The sequence below is a fragment of the Hydractinia symbiolongicarpus genome, chromosome 7, assembly GCF_029227915.1.
Source record: "Hydractinia symbiolongicarpus strain clone_291-10 chromosome 7, HSymV2.1, whole genome shotgun sequence".
Classification (NCBI taxonomy): domain Eukaryota; kingdom Metazoa; phylum Cnidaria; class Hydrozoa; order Anthoathecata; family Hydractiniidae; genus Hydractinia; species Hydractinia symbiolongicarpus.
In genome coordinates this window covers 8,008,225-8,024,710 of record NC_079881.1, presented here as the reverse complement: position 1 = coordinate 8,024,710, position 16,486 = coordinate 8,008,225, and the positions used below count along the sequence as shown (strand labels likewise).

The 16,486-nt window shown below is 34.5% G+C and overlaps 2 protein-coding genes across 4 annotated transcripts; both read right to left on the bottom strand.

The window, feature by feature from the left end:
- Window positions 1-4,659: 4,659 nt before the first annotated feature.
- On the bottom strand, window positions 4,660-7,768 carry LOC130649025 (protein unc-93 homolog A-like). Of its 2 annotated transcripts, none has more exons than XM_057455215.1 (5): window positions 7,295-7,768; window positions 7,025-7,216; window positions 6,191-6,510; window positions 5,420-5,687; window positions 4,660-5,111 (listed from the first exon to the last, which is right to left on the bottom strand). In XM_057455215.1, the coding sequence occupies exons 1-5, from the start codon at window positions 7,629-7,631 to the stop codon at window positions 4,843-4,845; spliced, it is 1,386 nt and encodes a 461-aa protein (XP_057311198.1). In that variant the 5' UTR covers window positions 7,632-7,768; the 3' UTR covers window positions 4,660-4,842. The 2 variants fall into 2 exon arrangements, with proteins under 2 accessions (XP_057311198.1, XP_057311199.1); XM_057455216.1 differs by having other exon boundaries at window positions 4,662-5,111; window positions 6,191-6,348.
- Window positions 7,769-8,569: 801 nt separating this feature from the next.
- On the bottom strand, window positions 8,570-11,610 carry LOC130649023 (protein unc-93 homolog A-like). Of its 2 annotated transcripts, none has more exons than XM_057455213.1 (5): window positions 11,239-11,610; window positions 10,969-11,160; window positions 10,133-10,452; window positions 9,355-9,622; window positions 8,570-9,046 (listed from the first exon to the last, which is right to left on the bottom strand). In XM_057455213.1, exons 1-5 carry the CDS (start codon window positions 11,573-11,575, stop codon window positions 8,763-8,765), a joined length of 1,401 nt encoding a protein of 466 aa, XP_057311196.1. In that variant the 5' UTR covers window positions 11,576-11,610; the 3' UTR covers window positions 8,570-8,762. The 2 variants fall into 2 exon arrangements, with proteins under 2 accessions (XP_057311196.1, XP_057311197.1); XM_057455214.1 differs by having other exon boundaries at window positions 8,574-9,046; window positions 10,133-10,290; window positions 11,239-11,606.
- Window positions 11,611-16,486: the final 4,876 nt, after the last annotated feature.

Here is a 16,486-nt window from a genome sequence, read left to right as displayed (position 1 = left end):
CAGGAACTATGCTCAAACGCAAGGACTCGGTGGACTGAGATTAAGAATTACCAGCGTTGAACAAAACATCTGGTGAAAAGTGTTAATCTTGTATTAAAACTCGATTTGGAAGAGTATCTACTCTGTTAATGAGTCCACGTACAACCTCGTCCCGGGTTATTGCCTTTTTGACAAATGAAAAATACGAAATCATTTCAACATCATCTATATTCGAAGTGTCAATCAACTTACTTAGATTTATCTTTGTAAACTGCAAAATGACGGCAAATTTGTTTTGATGACATTTAGAATATTCGAGACATGTTATAAAATAAGTGCTTTATTCCTAAAAGTAGATACAATGTGTTTTGTTTGTAATCATTGTGGATAATTAGTTATCACGTATGATTAAGCATACACGTATGATTTAGCATAAATACAAACATGCCTTAACAATAAGATCTTCTGTAAACTTTTACCCAAACCTTTTTTATATTCAACATCTTGTATACAGGCCTGTTATTGTTTTACTGCTTAGGTGTAAGCTTTATAAAAGTAATTTAAAAACTATTATTTATTTATTTGTCGTTTTTGTTTATTTTCTTTATTTACGATATTTTCTTTTCGGTGTCTTCGAACAAACTTAAAATATCACACAAAATTGTTAAAAATTCTCTACTTTTTTCAAAAATGACAATCGTCAATGTTTTTTTATTTTTTTAATTGACTCTGCTCTGTAAGTAAATTCGTTTTTATTTTTTGCTAATTATATTTATTATTTTTTTCATTATTTTTATTTTTCTACCCTCAATACGTTATATTTACTTGTTCAGCATTCCAAAATTTGCATTCCAATATATGAATTTTGTTATTTTTCTAATTTTCAAGAATCTTACGATATGGAGGAATTAACTATCTCACAAGAATGCAAGACCACGACCACAATGTCGACTAAATCAACATACAAGAATCTTCTAGTACTTGGCTTTACTATTCTCTGCGTTTATGGCTCTTTTAAATCCCTTCAAAACCTTCAAAGTAGCATACACGAAAATGAAAAAATTGGTTTAGCCTCACTCTCAGTTTTATATGCTTCCTGTTGTATTTCTTGCTTATTCCTCCCCCCTATCCTTATCAAGAAGTTGGGATGTAAATATTCCATTGTGTTAAGTACACTTGGTTTCTCAGTGTACGCCGCTGCACATCTTTATCCAACATGGTGGATATTCATCACAGCCTCCGCTATTATAGGTAGGGTATGATTAAACATTTGTATATTTGTTAAAGGCAGATTTCCACGCAACGAATTGTGAATAGCGAATTCGCTGCAGAATGTCTTTTTAATTTCCATAAGAAACGTTAAACATGCGGCGAATATAAAATGCTAAATGTAAACCTCTTTTGAGCATTAAAAACAAAACAATTATTTTGAATTATTATTATATTGAATTCTTTCCTGTCATAAGCTTATGCAAAAATAACCACTGATAACTGAAATATTGCACAGCTAAAAAGTAGGAAATGTTTCTACTTTTCGGTAAAGCCAATTTTTCGAAGCAAAATCAAAACAAACAAAACTGCGTATACTCAAATAAAATTCGCCGTCAATTTTGCCGGCCATCTCGCCTCGTAGAAATCCCTTTCAAGAATTAAATGGTTCAAGAACAAACGTTCCAAAAATAAAAAGTCACGCTAATAATTTTTGCACCTCACAAAAAATTACTCATTTTCATGACAAAAACATTCTTAAACTGCTAAAAGTATCCCATGAAACCTCACAAATCGCATTAACAAAACCCATACTCTTTAGTAATGCTGCCCATTCGCAATAATTAATATCGCTCTGATATAAACACATTTAGGACTGAATCACCGTAATTAGTTCTGTAGTTTTTTTTATGTTTGCACTTTTTCTTCTTTCTTTTTTCTTTTTTCTGCTATTTCTTCCATTGATAAGTCGACAGCTACTCTGTAATACTTTGTTCATTCTAGGTAGTAGCAGTGCACCTTTATGGTGCGCCAGCGTGTCTTATGTAACAACGCTAGCAATGAACTATGCATCCGCCATGACGCAAGACGAAGATGCTACCATTACAAAATTTTTCGGCATATTTTTCATGATGTATCAACTTTCGCAAGTTAGTGGAAACTTGTTATCCTCGGTAATTCTAAAGCAAACATCAGGTTTGTTTATCTTCTTATTTAGATTTTTTTAAATTGTGATTATTATCTGTTATATTAATGCTCGTTTTGTGCGTCTGCGCGAGTTATAACCGCCCGATTTTTATCCACCGACACACGAAATGCGATATATAAAGGACGGAGGAACCTGTGAAATTATCCATCCACTTGTCAATTGCATTGCTCGCCGTCTGTCTGTTTGTCGCGTTTGTAAGCGACAAGCAAAGTTCCGTGGATTTTCCATGGGTGAATTTCTGTTGATTTGATGCGACTAATAGGTATTAAATTAGTTACAAAGATTTTAGATATAAGAATTAAATGTTTTTCTTCAGCTTCAATCAACTCCATAAATCAAAGTTATGTATGTGGTGCAGAACATTGCCCAGGTCTACCCATCGTTTCATCCAATCAGAAAACAGAACACTCTACAGTTGTTATGCTTATCATTACCTATTTGGTCCTTGGTGGAGTGGCAACAATGTCATCAATACTGTTCTTAGAAAATATAAAAATGGCAGGAAAGAATGCAGAAAGAAGTTTTAAAGAAATAATTATTAAAACATTTCAAAGCTTCAAGGACTGGAGGTTTTTGTTTTTGATGCCTTTCGCAGCTTACACAGGACTAGAGAGTGGATTTGTTTTTGCTGAATTCAACAAGGTATCTCTTTATGAAAGTGTATATCTAGAAAATAAAATTATGTAACTGGATAATTAGTGAAATTATAGCATTGTATTTGCTATTGTGCGACTAACTTCGCAATTATGCAACTACATTCGCCATTATACGACGACTTTCGCCATTATACGACGACTTTCGCCATTATGGGACTCTATTCGCCATTATATGACTGCGCCATTGTGCAAATAAATTCGCCATTATACAATTCTTTTGCAATTACACGACTAGTTAGTTAAACAACCACATTTGTTCACAAAGGAATAAACGTATCGGTCTCTAAAACTCATTTTTCAATTCTATAAATTCTAGGATAATGCAGACGTACTTACTTACGCTACAAGCGTAAACGTTAGTCAATTTAAAGATTAAAATAGCAGATATTATTATTCTAAATATTTATACAAGTTATAGCCACTTTAGTGTTGGAAACACTGTTATCAATGTAGGTCCTGTGTTGTACATTAAGTATACACTAGCAGTACATGGCACGGGTTGACGCGTAGCTGTGGTAAAGGCACTTGCTAAACATGCTCGCGCGGAGGACCGAACCACGGACCTTGTGATTACGAAGCGAACTCCATAACCACAAGGCCACGCCCCAATCTCACAAAGCTTGTAGGAAATGTGATAATGTTAAATCTTGCGGCTAAAAAGTACAAAAACTTACTTGTTAGGCGCTCTTATGTTACCAAGCATTATTAGGATATCTACGACCAGGATATACTTAAAGTATTAGTTTAGGCATTTTTTTAACGGCAGAAAAATTGATTTTTATTCCAGGCTTATGTGACATGTGCGGTTGGCATTCAAAAAGTTGGATTCATTATGATTGCATTTGGTGTGAGCAATGCGATATCATCATACATTGTTGGTTCAATCACAAAATTGTTGGGCCGGCCTGTAGTTATTATGTGTGCAATGGTGTTCAATATTGGACTGGTAATATGGCATCATATTTGGGAACCACTGTCGTCTTCTCTGTTCGTTTTCTTTCTAACTGCAGCCGCGTGGGGGATTAGTGACTCTGTATGGCAGACAGAGATAACAGGTAACGTTTTATAAACGTAGCCTTATATATCTGGGGTAGATAATTCTAACTTGATCCTGTAACAAAGTAATCAAAATTCTCGTTCTTTTTGTAGCATATTATGGGTGTCTGTTTCATTCCGACAAGGAGATCTTATTTTCTCTGCAGAAGCTGGTTCAATCACTTGGTTTTATGGTTGGATTTGCGTATGGTGATTATTTATGTGTTTCCAACAAACTTCACATTCAAGTTTGTCTCCTTATTATCAGCGTAATTTTATATGGTGCGGTGGCATATAATGACAGAAAGAATAAGAAGAAGAATCCATCTACTTCAAACGTTTTTCCAAGTGAATATTCTCATGTACATGGCGATCCTAGTTGATTTAAGAAGTGTTCGTTTTTAACAGAAGTAAAAACAACCTGTCTCCTTGTTATAGCCTGTTAGTTTGTCCTTTACCCCTTAAGACTGTTAGACAGACCCAGACAATCAAACTTCATCCAAGGTGTGTATTTATTCCAGCGTTCATGTTCATCATACAGCCTATTATTTTCATTAGCACAAACGAAGTAAATTTACTGCAACTTTGGCGCAAATAAGAACACAGTTTACAACCCGTTGTTACCCCGTTATAGCGAAAACAATCAGTCAATATTATTTTATTTTGCAAAATAAGTTTACATAAAATTTAAAAATTAATAGTACACAGGTATAAGTATAAAATGATATTATTTTCGTGAATTTTTCTGAACATGTTCTTAACTTTTACGATTTTAAAGCCTTATGTTCTTAAAAATTAGTTCTTTTAAAAAAAACGGGTATTTGTCAAGTCAATCCATGTAATGCAATGCTTATGCAGAGAATAACATTAGCTAGAAGTCCAATAAAATTTAAAGAATCTACATTGTGAAACTAAATGTATTTCTCTGTGTTATCCTTCTGACACGATTGCACTGTTTTTGAAAGGGTTTTTTGTCTATTTTAAATGTGTTTCGTTTACGTATGCGTCATTCCCAAAGGAGGAAATAGTTTTGCTATCTGCTGTATTCTTCTTTCGTTCACTCCATTCCACCACACCATATAAAACTACACTGATAATCAGTACGCAAACCAAGATGTAAAGTTTGTGTGAGACACATAAGTAATCACCATATGCAAATGCAACCATAAAACCAAGTGACTGGAAAAGTTTGTATATAGAAAATGAGATCTCTTTGTTTGAATGAAACAGGACGCCGAAGTGTGCTGAAAGAAAAATATATCACGATGCTACAGCAATACAACACAGATTATAATATTATAATATTAAAAAAAAAAAGATTTTGTTTGTGGCAACCGTATAAATGAATTTGCCAAATATTACAACTAAATTACATGGAAGGACATAACTTATAGTAAGCTAATTTTTTTGATAAGCTCCAAATATTTTTTTACTTTGCTGTATATTTAAAAGAACTTCAGTTCGCATAGAAATTCTTTCGTGCAAATAGCTATTTGCATAGAACTTTTTCGTCAAACAAAAACCCATTTGGAGATAAACTATTAAGACCTACCAATTGTCTGTGTCTGCCATACAGAGTCATTAATTCCCCACGCAGCTGCAGTTACGAAGAAAATAAATAAGGAGGAAGATAGTGTTTCCCAAAGATGATGCCATATAACCAGTCCAATATTGAACACCATTGCACATATAATTACTACAAGTCTGCCCAACCATTTTGTGATAGAACCAACAATGTATGATGATATCGCGTTGCTCACACCAAATGCAATCATGATAAATCCAACTTTTTGAATACCAACCGCACATGTCACATAAGCCTTAAATTATTAGTTTTGTAGATTCATTTACAAGTCTGTTTATCAGGTGCAACTACTTGAGGCTTTTAATTATTATTGAAATTGTTTACCTAGGATTGCCTTTTCAGTTCCTATAGATACTACTATTAACGAGGGTCCTGCGAAGGGGGTCCTAGTGCATTTAAAGATCCACTATAAAGGTCAAGCAAGCACAGCAATAGCTCAACTAGACAACCGCCTAAGTTCAATCTCATGCTGAACATTAAGCAGAAAGGAAGAATCACACTTTTATTGTCTCTGGCATGACTCAGCCGGGGTTTGAACCCAAGACCTCTCGCACTGGTACAAACACTCTACTACAAGACTACCAGTCGGTTGTTCAAAGCTGTAGTTTAATCCTTGAAATTGATGAAATGTTAAAAGAATTTGTTCTCTTAGGGAAGAGTTTGAAGCATGTAGTTTTAGCTATTTCCTTTTTAGGGCAATATAACCATAAGCCAATATAACAATGTATTATAATATACCTCGTTAAACTCAGCGAATACAAACCCACTCTCCATTCCAGAATAAGCTGTGATAGGCATCAAAAATAACATCCTCCAGTCTTTAAAACTTCTAAATGTTTTTTTCATTATCTCTTTGAAAGTACATTCTTCATTTTCTCCCTCCATTTTAACATTATCTAAGAATAGCATTGCAGAAATTGCTCCAACTGCACCGAATACCAAGTAAATAATGATAAGCATGACAACTGTTGAATCTTCTGTTTGCTGATTGGTGGAAACAATGGGCGCAGATGGGCAGTAATCAGCACCACACATATAAGTTTGATTTGTTGAATTGCCTGTACCATGAAGAAGAAATCAATGGATGGATTATATTTACAAATTTTCCGAAAATAGTTAGTCACATCTATACGGCTAGCCTACTAACGGACTAAGACTTAGCAACGGTTCATAATTCTAGGAATACTGCTAATTTAGATACTTACTGTCAATAAAATACGTTTTCTGGTTTTGGCATAATGTAGTCTTCCAAACCTCGAATATTAACAAGATGTTCTTCTGATTCGTCGAAACTGTTTGATATTCCACGCTTCAAGAAAGTGTGGAGTATCAAACTGTAAGTTTTTATTTAAATATTTTATAAATTCTTCTTTTACGTACGTTTTAAATGGCTTGTTTATTGCCACATCCAATCCAAACAAACATTGTATTCTATATCTCTTATATAAACGGGGATAAAAATCTTGTAAGGATTTAGTGTGCTTAGCAACGGGTGCGCTTATAATCAGGTGCGCTTGATTCGGCATTTTACGGTATTTCTGCAAAGCAAAAGGTAAAGAAGAGAAATAAGACCTGATGAGTGTTTCAGAATCAGCGATGACAAGGTGTTTCCACAAACTTGTGAGAGTTGAAATATCATAAAAAAAATTCCAACAAATCTCGTGATAACAGCATCCGAATTTTCTTTTGTATTGGCTGCATGATGCAATGCTATCGTGGTTAAATAGGACGATTCGGCGCTCCATAAAGGTGCTGCACAAGTACCTGAAACAGTAAAAGATGTAAATGGATAAACAGAACCCAATTTGCACTCTTTGTGTCTGTAAGAAACTTATATCTTACCTATAATAGCTGATGCTGTCATAAACATCCACCATGTTGGATAAAAATGTGCAGCTGTGTACAGAATATAACCAACTATACTCAAGGCTATAGTGTACTTACACCCCAAGTTCTTGATTAATACAGGAGGTAAAAACAAGCAAGATATGAGAAATGAAGCATAGATAACTGAGAGTGACGCCAAACCAATTTTTTCATCTTCATGTATGCTACTCTGAAGATTCTGTAGAGATTGATACGAGGTAAAAATGCAGAAAAATACAAATCCAAGCACAAAAAGATTTTTGTATGTTGATTTTGTAGATGATGTATTCGTTGTGCTTGCATCTAATGACATGATGATGAGTCTTTGAAGTTAAAATAGCAAGAAGGCAAAAGTTCGTATTGTGAGTTTAATCTGTTTTTAATAATGTGGCAATAACAGGTATAACGTTCTGAAAATATAAAAAGAAACGTCTAATTTCCTGTAAGTTTTTCTAATTAATCTATTATTCTCATAAGCCTCTCATTATTTTTAATTACTTGTTTATAAAATACAAATGACTCGCGTTATTTCCAACATGCGATATGTTAAAATTGGCGTTATATCGAACTTCGCGCTATCTCAAACAAAAATCTTGATCCCATCAGCATTCACAGCGTCTCTAAATAAAATTTGTCTCGCTTTCTCGAACTAATATTTCGTCCCTTAGCGAGGAATTACAGTCGTTATCTCAAACTTGTTCAGAAAATTTCGCTCATAGAAACCAGCCCATCATAAACGCTTTTGTTTGTGTGTTCAAACACTATTGCAGGTTTGAATTTTCAAATGGTTTTAATCTTCCAAGGTCAGGGTTGTGTTCTTTTGAGATCGATTTTTCTGAGTTAAGGCCGATATCCACACGCGAAAAACGTTCCACAGACCGGACCGGTTCAAACTAAAACAAAGCTTTGCACGTACTCATTGTTAGCTCATTACATAATCGAAAACCCAAAAGAAAGTTGAAATGTAATATTTCTTTATATAATTGGGGATAATTAAGTTGTTTTGTCCCCTCGATGCAGTTTCTTTGTGTCAAATCAGCACATGGTTCAATTTATAAACAATTTGAAAATGCATTGTATATTTCATTAAAGACGTTTTAATTACTCGCGCTTTTTTAAAGAAATTAACAAAAACAATTTATGATAATAAAGCAGTAGATTTTAAGGCGCTTCTGTAAGTGAATAACTTACGACAACAGCCAACACAGTTGCTTTTAAAACGCAAAATAGTAGAACCGATTTGTTTACCGCGTCAGACGCTAACTTTATAAAAGCTTGTTTCCGTTTCACTGCACATTCTACTATAGACACAAACTAGTTATGCTTACAGTCTAAAAGTAAATTTCCCTTTTTACTTGTGTCCAAGTTTTAATTCTGTTTTGATAAATTAAAGCGTATACTTCCTAGAGAGAGTGGAACGTTGTGAAATTTCAAACACGTTTAATTATGGTTTATTTAATAATTGCATCTCTCGAATATGTCGTACGCTTTTATAATATTTAGATTCTCTTTTTATGCTATCTGCTGTATTCTTCTTTCGTTCACTCCATTCCACCACACCATATAAAACTACACTGATAATCAGTACGCAAACCAAGATGTAAAGTTTGTGTGAGACACATAAGTAATCACCATATGCAAATGCAACCATAAAACCAAGTGACTGGAAAAGTTTGTATATAGAAAATGAGATCTCTTTGTTTGAATGAAACAGGACGCCGAAGTGTGCTGAAAGAAAAATATATCACGATGCTACAGCAATACAACACAGATTATAATATTATAATATTAAAAAAAAAAGATTTTGTTTGTGGCAACCGTATAAATGAATTTGCTAAATATTACAACTAAATTACATGGAAGGACATAACTTAATAGTAAGCTAATTTTTTTGATAAGCTCCAAATATTTTTTTATTTTGCTGCATATTTAAAAGAACTTCAGTTCGCATAGAAATTCTTTCGTGCAAATAGCTATTTGCATAGAACTTTTTCGTCAAACAAAAACCCATTTGAAGATAAACTATTAAGACCTACCAATTGTCTGTGTCTGCCATACAGAGTCATTAATTCCCCACGCAGCTGCAGTTACGAAGAAAATAAATAAGGAGGAAGATAGTGTTTCCCAAAGATGATGCCATATAACCAGTCCAATATTGAACACCATTGCACATATAATTACTACAGGTCTGCCCAACCATTTTGTGATAGAACCAACAATGTATGATGATATCGCGTTGCTCACACCAAATGCAATCATGATAAATCCAACTTTTTGAATACCAATCGCACATGTCACATAAGCCTTAAATTATTAGTTTTGTAGATTCATTTACAAGTCTGTTTATCAGGTGCAACTACTTGAGGCTTTTAATTATTATTGAAATTGTTTACCTAGGATTGCCTTTTCAGTTCCTATAGATACTACTATTAACGAGGGTCCTGCGAAGGGAGTCCTAGTGCATTTAAAGATCCACTACAAAAGTCAAGCATGCACAGCAATAGCTCAACTAGACAATCGCCTAAGTCCAATCTTATGCTCATGCTGAACGCTAAGCAGAAAGGAAGAATCACACTTTTATTGTCTCTGGCATGACTCAGCCGGGGTTTGAACCAAGGACCTCTAGCACTGGAACAAACGCTCTACTACAAGACTACCAGTCGGTTGTTCAAAGCAGTAATTTTATCCTTGAAATTGACGCAAATGTTAAAAGAATTTGTTCTCTTAGGGAAGAGTTTGAAGCATGTAGTGCTAGCTATTTCTTATTTAGGGCAATATAACCATAAGCCAATATAACAATGTATTATAATATACCTCGTTGAACTCGGCGAATACAAACCCACTCTCCATTCCAGAATAAGCTGTGATAGGCATCAGAAATAACATCCTCCAGTCTTTAAAACTTCTAAATGTTTTTTTCATTATCTCTTTGAAAGTACATTCTTCATTTTCTCCCTCCATTTTAACATTATCTAAGAATAGCATTGCAGAAATTGCTCCAACTGCACCGAATACCAAGTAAATAATGATAAGCATGACAACTGTTGAATCTTCTGTTTGCTGATTGGTGGAAACAATGGGCGCAGATGGGCAGTAATCAGCACCACACATGTAAGTTTGATTTGTTGAATTGCCTGTACCATGAAGAAGAAATCAATGAATGGAATATGTTTAAAAATTTTCCGAAAATAGTTAGTCACATCTACACGGCTAGCCTACACAATCTAACGGACTAAGACTTAGCAACGGTTCATAATTCTAGAAATACTGCTAATTTAGATACTTACTGTCAATAAAATAAGTTTTCTGGTTTTGGCATAATGTAGTCTTCCAAACCTCGAATATTAACAAGATGTACTTTTGATTCGTCGAGACTGTTTGATATTCCACGCTTCAAGAAAGTGTGGAATATCAAACTGTAAGTTTTTATTTAAATATTTTTTAAATTCTTCTTTTACGTACGTTTTAAATGGCTTGTTTATTGCCACATCCAATCCAAACAAACATTGTATTCTATATCTCTTATATAAACGGAAATAAAAATCTTGGTAAGGATTTAATGTGCTTAGCAACGGGTGCGCTTATAATCAGGTGCGCTTGGCATTTTACGGTATTTCTGCAAAGCAAAAGGTAAACAAGAGAAATAAGACCTGATGACTGTTTCAGAATCAGCGATGACAAGGTGTTTCCACAAACTTGTGAGAGTTGAAATATCATAAAAAATATTCCAACGAATCTCGTGATAACAGCATCCGAGTTTTCTTTTGTATTGGCTGCATGATGCAATGCTATCGTGGTTAAATATGACGATTCGGCGCTCCATAAAGGTGCTGCACAAGTACCTGAAGCAGTGAAAGATGTAACTGGATAAACAGAACCCAATTTGCACTCTTTGTGTCTGTAAAAAACGTATATCTTACCTATAATAGCTGATGCTGTCATAAACATCCACCATGTTGGATAAAAATGTGCAGCTGTGTACAGAATATAACCAAGTATACTCAAGGCTATAGTGTACTTACACCCCAAGTTCTTGATTAATACAGGAGGTAAAAACAAGCAAGATACGAGAAATGAAGCATAGATAACTGAGAGTGACGCCAAACCAATTTTTTCATCTTCATGTATGCTACTCTGAAGATTCTGTAGAGATTGATACGAGGTAAAAATGCAGAAAAACACAAATCCAAGCACAAAAAGATTTTTGTATGTTGATTTTGTAGATGATGTATTCGTTGTGCTTGCATCTAATGACATGATGATTAGTCTTTGAAGTTAAAATAGCAAGAAGGCAAAAGTTCGTATTGTGAGTTTAATCTTTTTTTTTAATAATGTGGCAATAACAGGTATAACGTTCTGAAAATATAAAAAGAAACGTCTAATTTCCTGTAAGCTTTTCTAATTAATCTATTATTCTCATAAGCCTGTCATTATTTTTAATTACTTGTTTATAAAATACAAATGACTCGCGTTATTTCCAACATGCGATATATTAAACTTCGCGCTATCTCAAACAAAAATCTTGATCCCATCAGCATTCACAGCGTCTCTAAATAAAATTTGTCTCGCTTTCTCGAAGTCTGCTTTGTCGAATTGTCGCTATCTTAAACTAATTTTTCGTCCCTTACCGACGAATTACAGTCGTTATCTCAAACTGTTCAGAAAATTTCGCACATAGAAACCAGCCCATCATAAACGCTTTTGTTTGTGTGTTCAAACACTATTGCAGGTTTGAATTTTCAAATGGTTTTAATCTTCCAAGGTCAGGGTTGTGTTCTTTTGAGATCGATTTTTCTGAGTTAAGGCCGATATCCACACGCGAAAAACGTTCCACAGACCGGACCGGTTCAAACTAAAACAAAGCTTTGCACGTACTCATTGTTAGCTCATTACATAATCGAAAACCCAAAAGAAAGCTGAAATGATTTCAACCTTCTTTTCTGTTCCACGTTGCCACTGACATTTTTGACCTATAGCGAGCTACAAAACAAAATCACATGACATTAACAAACCCACTGGCCTGCTCAAATCAAAAATGACGCAGCAGCAAACGGCAAAGCAGCATGCTACCATGGAAGATAAAAATGCGGCACAAATGCTAAATTATGCTTGGAAATTTCAACAACTGGGTCGGTTTAACAAAAGTATGTCTATGTAGTCGTGCTGGAGTAATTTTTTACCAAATTGCCTCGCATGTTTCTTTAATAATTTACCATACTGCGGAAATTCCTACGGTATAGCTGTGCCTGTTTTTAAAAAAGTCAACCTTGTAGTCAAAAAAAAAAATCTTTTATCCTATTAGACCATGTATTTCGAAAAATAGAATCCTTGAATATTTAGAAAATGCTAAGCGTTTCATGAAAGATCAACTAGTTCACTAGTTATTCACATATTTCGAAAAAACTTTTAGGAATCAAGTAGCTCTACTTGATGTGTTAAACACCAGTTATTAAGTATCTTAATGCAATACACAAACTTTCAAAAGGACCTATGTGCTCACGGGCTGCAGTAGTAGATTTCGTTATAAGTGGGGCTATTAGGTTAAGAAGTCTTTGTATCTTGTAGGAGACATACGAAACTGTTTGCAAAAAAATTCATGCTTATGGATCCTAAGTTCTTGAATAATTGATGATATTCTCCTTTCGCCTTTCTTACGCTTATTTGAATGTGTTACTTGCACGACGTTTGATAAAATGCTTAGCGCCAAAACCTCCACAACTGAGCAAACAAATTAAAATTTTTACAACCAGACGAAAAGCTAAACGCATAACAGAAAAAACTTTATAATAAATTCTTAGACAAAAGCCAGGGATAATTAAGTTGTTTTGTCCCCTCAATGCAGTTTCTTTGTGTCAAATACGGTGCACGGTTCAAGTTATAAACAATGTGAGAATGCATTGTATATTTCATTAAAGAAGTTTTAATTACTCGCGCTTTTTTAAAGAAATTAACAAAAACAATTTATGATAATAAAAGCAGTAGATTTTAAGGCGCTTCTGTAAGTGAATAATTTACGACGACAGCCCACACAGTTGCTTTTAAAACGCAAAATACTAGAACCGATTTGTTTACCGCGTCAGACGCTAACTTTATAAAAGCTTGTTTCCATTTCACTGCACATTCTACTATAGACACAAACTAGTTTTGCTTACAGTCTAAAAGTAAATTTCCCTTTTTACTTGTGTCCAAGTTTTAATTCTGTTTTGATAAATTAACGCGTATATTTCCTAGGGAGTATGAAATTTCAAATACGTTTAAATATGGTTTATTTAATAATTGCATCTCTCAAATATGTCGTACGATTTTATTACATTTAGATTCTTTTATATGCTATTTGCATTTTTTGAAAATCCTAACAAACGGACATTATTATAACGTTTTTGATTTCTGCCGTTGCTATGACCGTTTCATAATGGAAATAAAAAATGATACATATAGAGAATGAGATTCTATATGAAAAATTATATTGCATTAATATTATAATGCGATGCGTCTATTTTGGTTTAATTTTTGATTAAACTTTGCATCGATATTTTTCTGTCTATCATGTTTGTTTATTAACACAGTGTCACCTTTTAAATCTTAACTTCTACCTGCAATTTTAAATTTCCGAATAAGGGTTTCACAAATAAAGTCGACCCTAAAGACGGGGTTTTCACTCAAACAAATGTGATCAAATCGATCGAGGATCTGCAAATATTATCTCAAACTCTTCAACACTTATCTGCGAATAATCACTTATGGGTAATGTATTTTCATCTTTTAACCGTTTCTCGTGTTAAATCTGTCTTCTCTCTAATAATAACCGTATTTTGTCTGTCTCTGCGCTGACCCCCCGCTGAGCTAGAAAATAAGATTACGGAAACACGAATATCAAATGCGATATATTTTTGTCCACTTTGTTGCGACGGGTAAATATAAAGGACGGGCGAACTCGTGGATTTTTTCACAGGCAACGACTATCTCTATAATAACACGCTGAGTGTGTCTGTCTGTGACAGGCAAAGTGAATGTGTTTATTTTTCTTTGATATCGCCGAAAAAGGTATGTATCATGTTAAATTTTTGTGACGTTACAGTGCGACGTCAATAACACTACTTTAACGTCAATATCCTATATTAAATTAATGAAGCCATTACAGTGTACTTAAAACTTTTAGTCGAAATTATTTGGAAACTAGTCGATAAGGCCCGTGGAAAAATCCACTTAGGCAGGATAACAGAGAAAAACAACCGTCATTTAAATTTTGATGACGTCAGCAGAGACATGTCAGAACACAAAATGTTTTTTTTCAGAAATGTGTATGCCTGTTGCCTTCATCGTATAGATCTTGAAACGCTGAGCAAGAAAATGTATAGGATCGCGTATTTTTGACAAACGGTTGCAGAGATATTAGGATTTGAAGGTTTTTCGATGACGTCATCAACCCGTCCATTCCGAAACGGATTCGGGGACCCAGGTTTGGGAAAATTACCCAAATTGGTCCTAGTTGGTCCCTAGTTACCCACGCGGTGAAAAATCATTGACGTCACCACCTCGTTTCCAAGTTATTTGGCCTCAAAGTTTTAGATGCACTGTAATGGCTTCATTAATTTAATATAGGATATTGACGTTAAAGTAGTGTTATTTTCGTCGCGTCGTAACGTCAGAGAATTTGACATATTAGACATGCATTTTTCGGCAACATCAAAGGAAAATGACGATATCAACTTTGCCTGTCACAGACAGACGGACACACTTAGCGTATTATTATAAGAGATCAGGTGGTGACGTCAATAATTTGTCACCGCGTAGATAACTAAGGACCACGTAGGACCAATATGGGTAATTTGATTGATTATGATTATGATATGTATTGTATATGATTATGTTCCCTATCAATTAAGAATTTTTTACATTTTACATAAAATATGTTTTTGACTTCTTCGTGTCGAATGTTTTTCGAAATTCCATTAAACAGTTTTTGCAGTGTTCGAAAGTGTTTGTTTCGCGTGGGACTTGTAACATGACCTCATTACTCGCTGTTGTTGTTCTAGTATAAACTTTTGTCTGGACGTTAACATAAGATGGTAAAGTGTTTTCGTGTAATCTTTTGTATACGAGCTTCAACGTACTGAATCAATGCGTCCACGTATGGGTAGCAAATTCAGATTTTCTATAACATCGACATGGTTTGCAAAAATTGTTTTGTAATTTACCAAACTCTAACGTTTAAATAATGTTGAAGTCAAAGGAAAGTATATCAAATTAAAGAAGCCATTACAGTGCACTTAAAATATGGGTTTTTACAGGCCGTTGCTGACGTCAGAAAAATGTTAAACCCTTATATCTCATTAACCGCTCATTAAAACCACACGAATATATACATTTTCTTGATCAACAGTTTAAGCTCTACAGAATAGCGGTAACGTGAAAACAAGGTTATAATTTTTTATTTGTGTTTGGGTTGCTGACGTCATCAAAACATGTAAAACAACCTATTTTCCATTGTCTTCTGACTGAGTGGATTTCTCCACGGCCTTTTCGACTAGTCTTTTTAATAATAGCCGTCGTCTGTCTGTCTGTCTGTGTGTCCGCGAAAGCCGCTTCCTATTACGGAAACACGAAATGCAATATATAAAGGACAGGCGAAGTCATAGGTTTATCCATGGTTTATCGACTAGAACTGTATTAATATTGCTGCATCAAATATGCAATTAAATTTTCGTTTTTTTAAAATGCACTCAGCCACTTTCCACTTTTCCCGATTGTCAGTGTAGTTCATTTCTTCGTCGATTTTTTTACATCACGTGGGTATAAATCAATCTCATTGGATAAATTTCAATCGATTGACGAAAAAGTAGAAAACATCCTACTTTTAATTCGGCAGACCGACGTCATCGGCACGGGGTCAAAACTCCTAAAAATCATTTTTGAACAAACCCTGAGCAAACCCATTTTTGAGTAGACGTCAGGCTGCTTGGAGCAGAGAGCCTTTTCGACCTAACGTTGCTTAGCTGATTGCTTTAAATATGATCTATTTACCGACACAGTAGTGGAGTGTGAACCCTATAATCTACTTCAAAGAGTGCGGCTCGTCACGACCGTGGAGCATGACTTTCAATAAACATCACGACTACCATAATCGCGATTACCATAATTTTAATTTTCACAATGCAAAAGGGATTA

Coding starts and splice junctions, on each gene's coding strand:
- LOC130649025 (XM_057455215.1), bottom strand. CDS start 7,631: ATGTCATTAGATGCAAGCACAACGAATACATCATCTACAAAATCAACA. Junction 7,217..7,294: donor GACAGCATCAGCTATTATAG/GTAAGATATAAG, acceptor TTACTGTTTCAG/GTACTTGTGCAGCACCTTTA. Junction 5,688..6,190: donor TATTCGCTGAGTTTAACGAG/GTATATTATAAT, acceptor TAATAATTTAAG/GCTTATGTGACATGTGCGGT.
- LOC130649023 (XM_057455213.1), bottom strand. CDS start 11,575: ATGTCATTAGATGCAAGCACAACGAATACATCATCTACAAAATCAACA. Junction 11,161..11,238: donor GACAGCATCAGCTATTATAG/GTAAGATATACG, acceptor TCACTGCTTCAG/GTACTTGTGCAGCACCTTTA. Junction 9,047..9,354: donor ATGGCAGACACAGACAATTG/GTAGGTCTTAAT, acceptor TTTTTCTTTCAG/CACACTTCGGCGTCCTGTTT.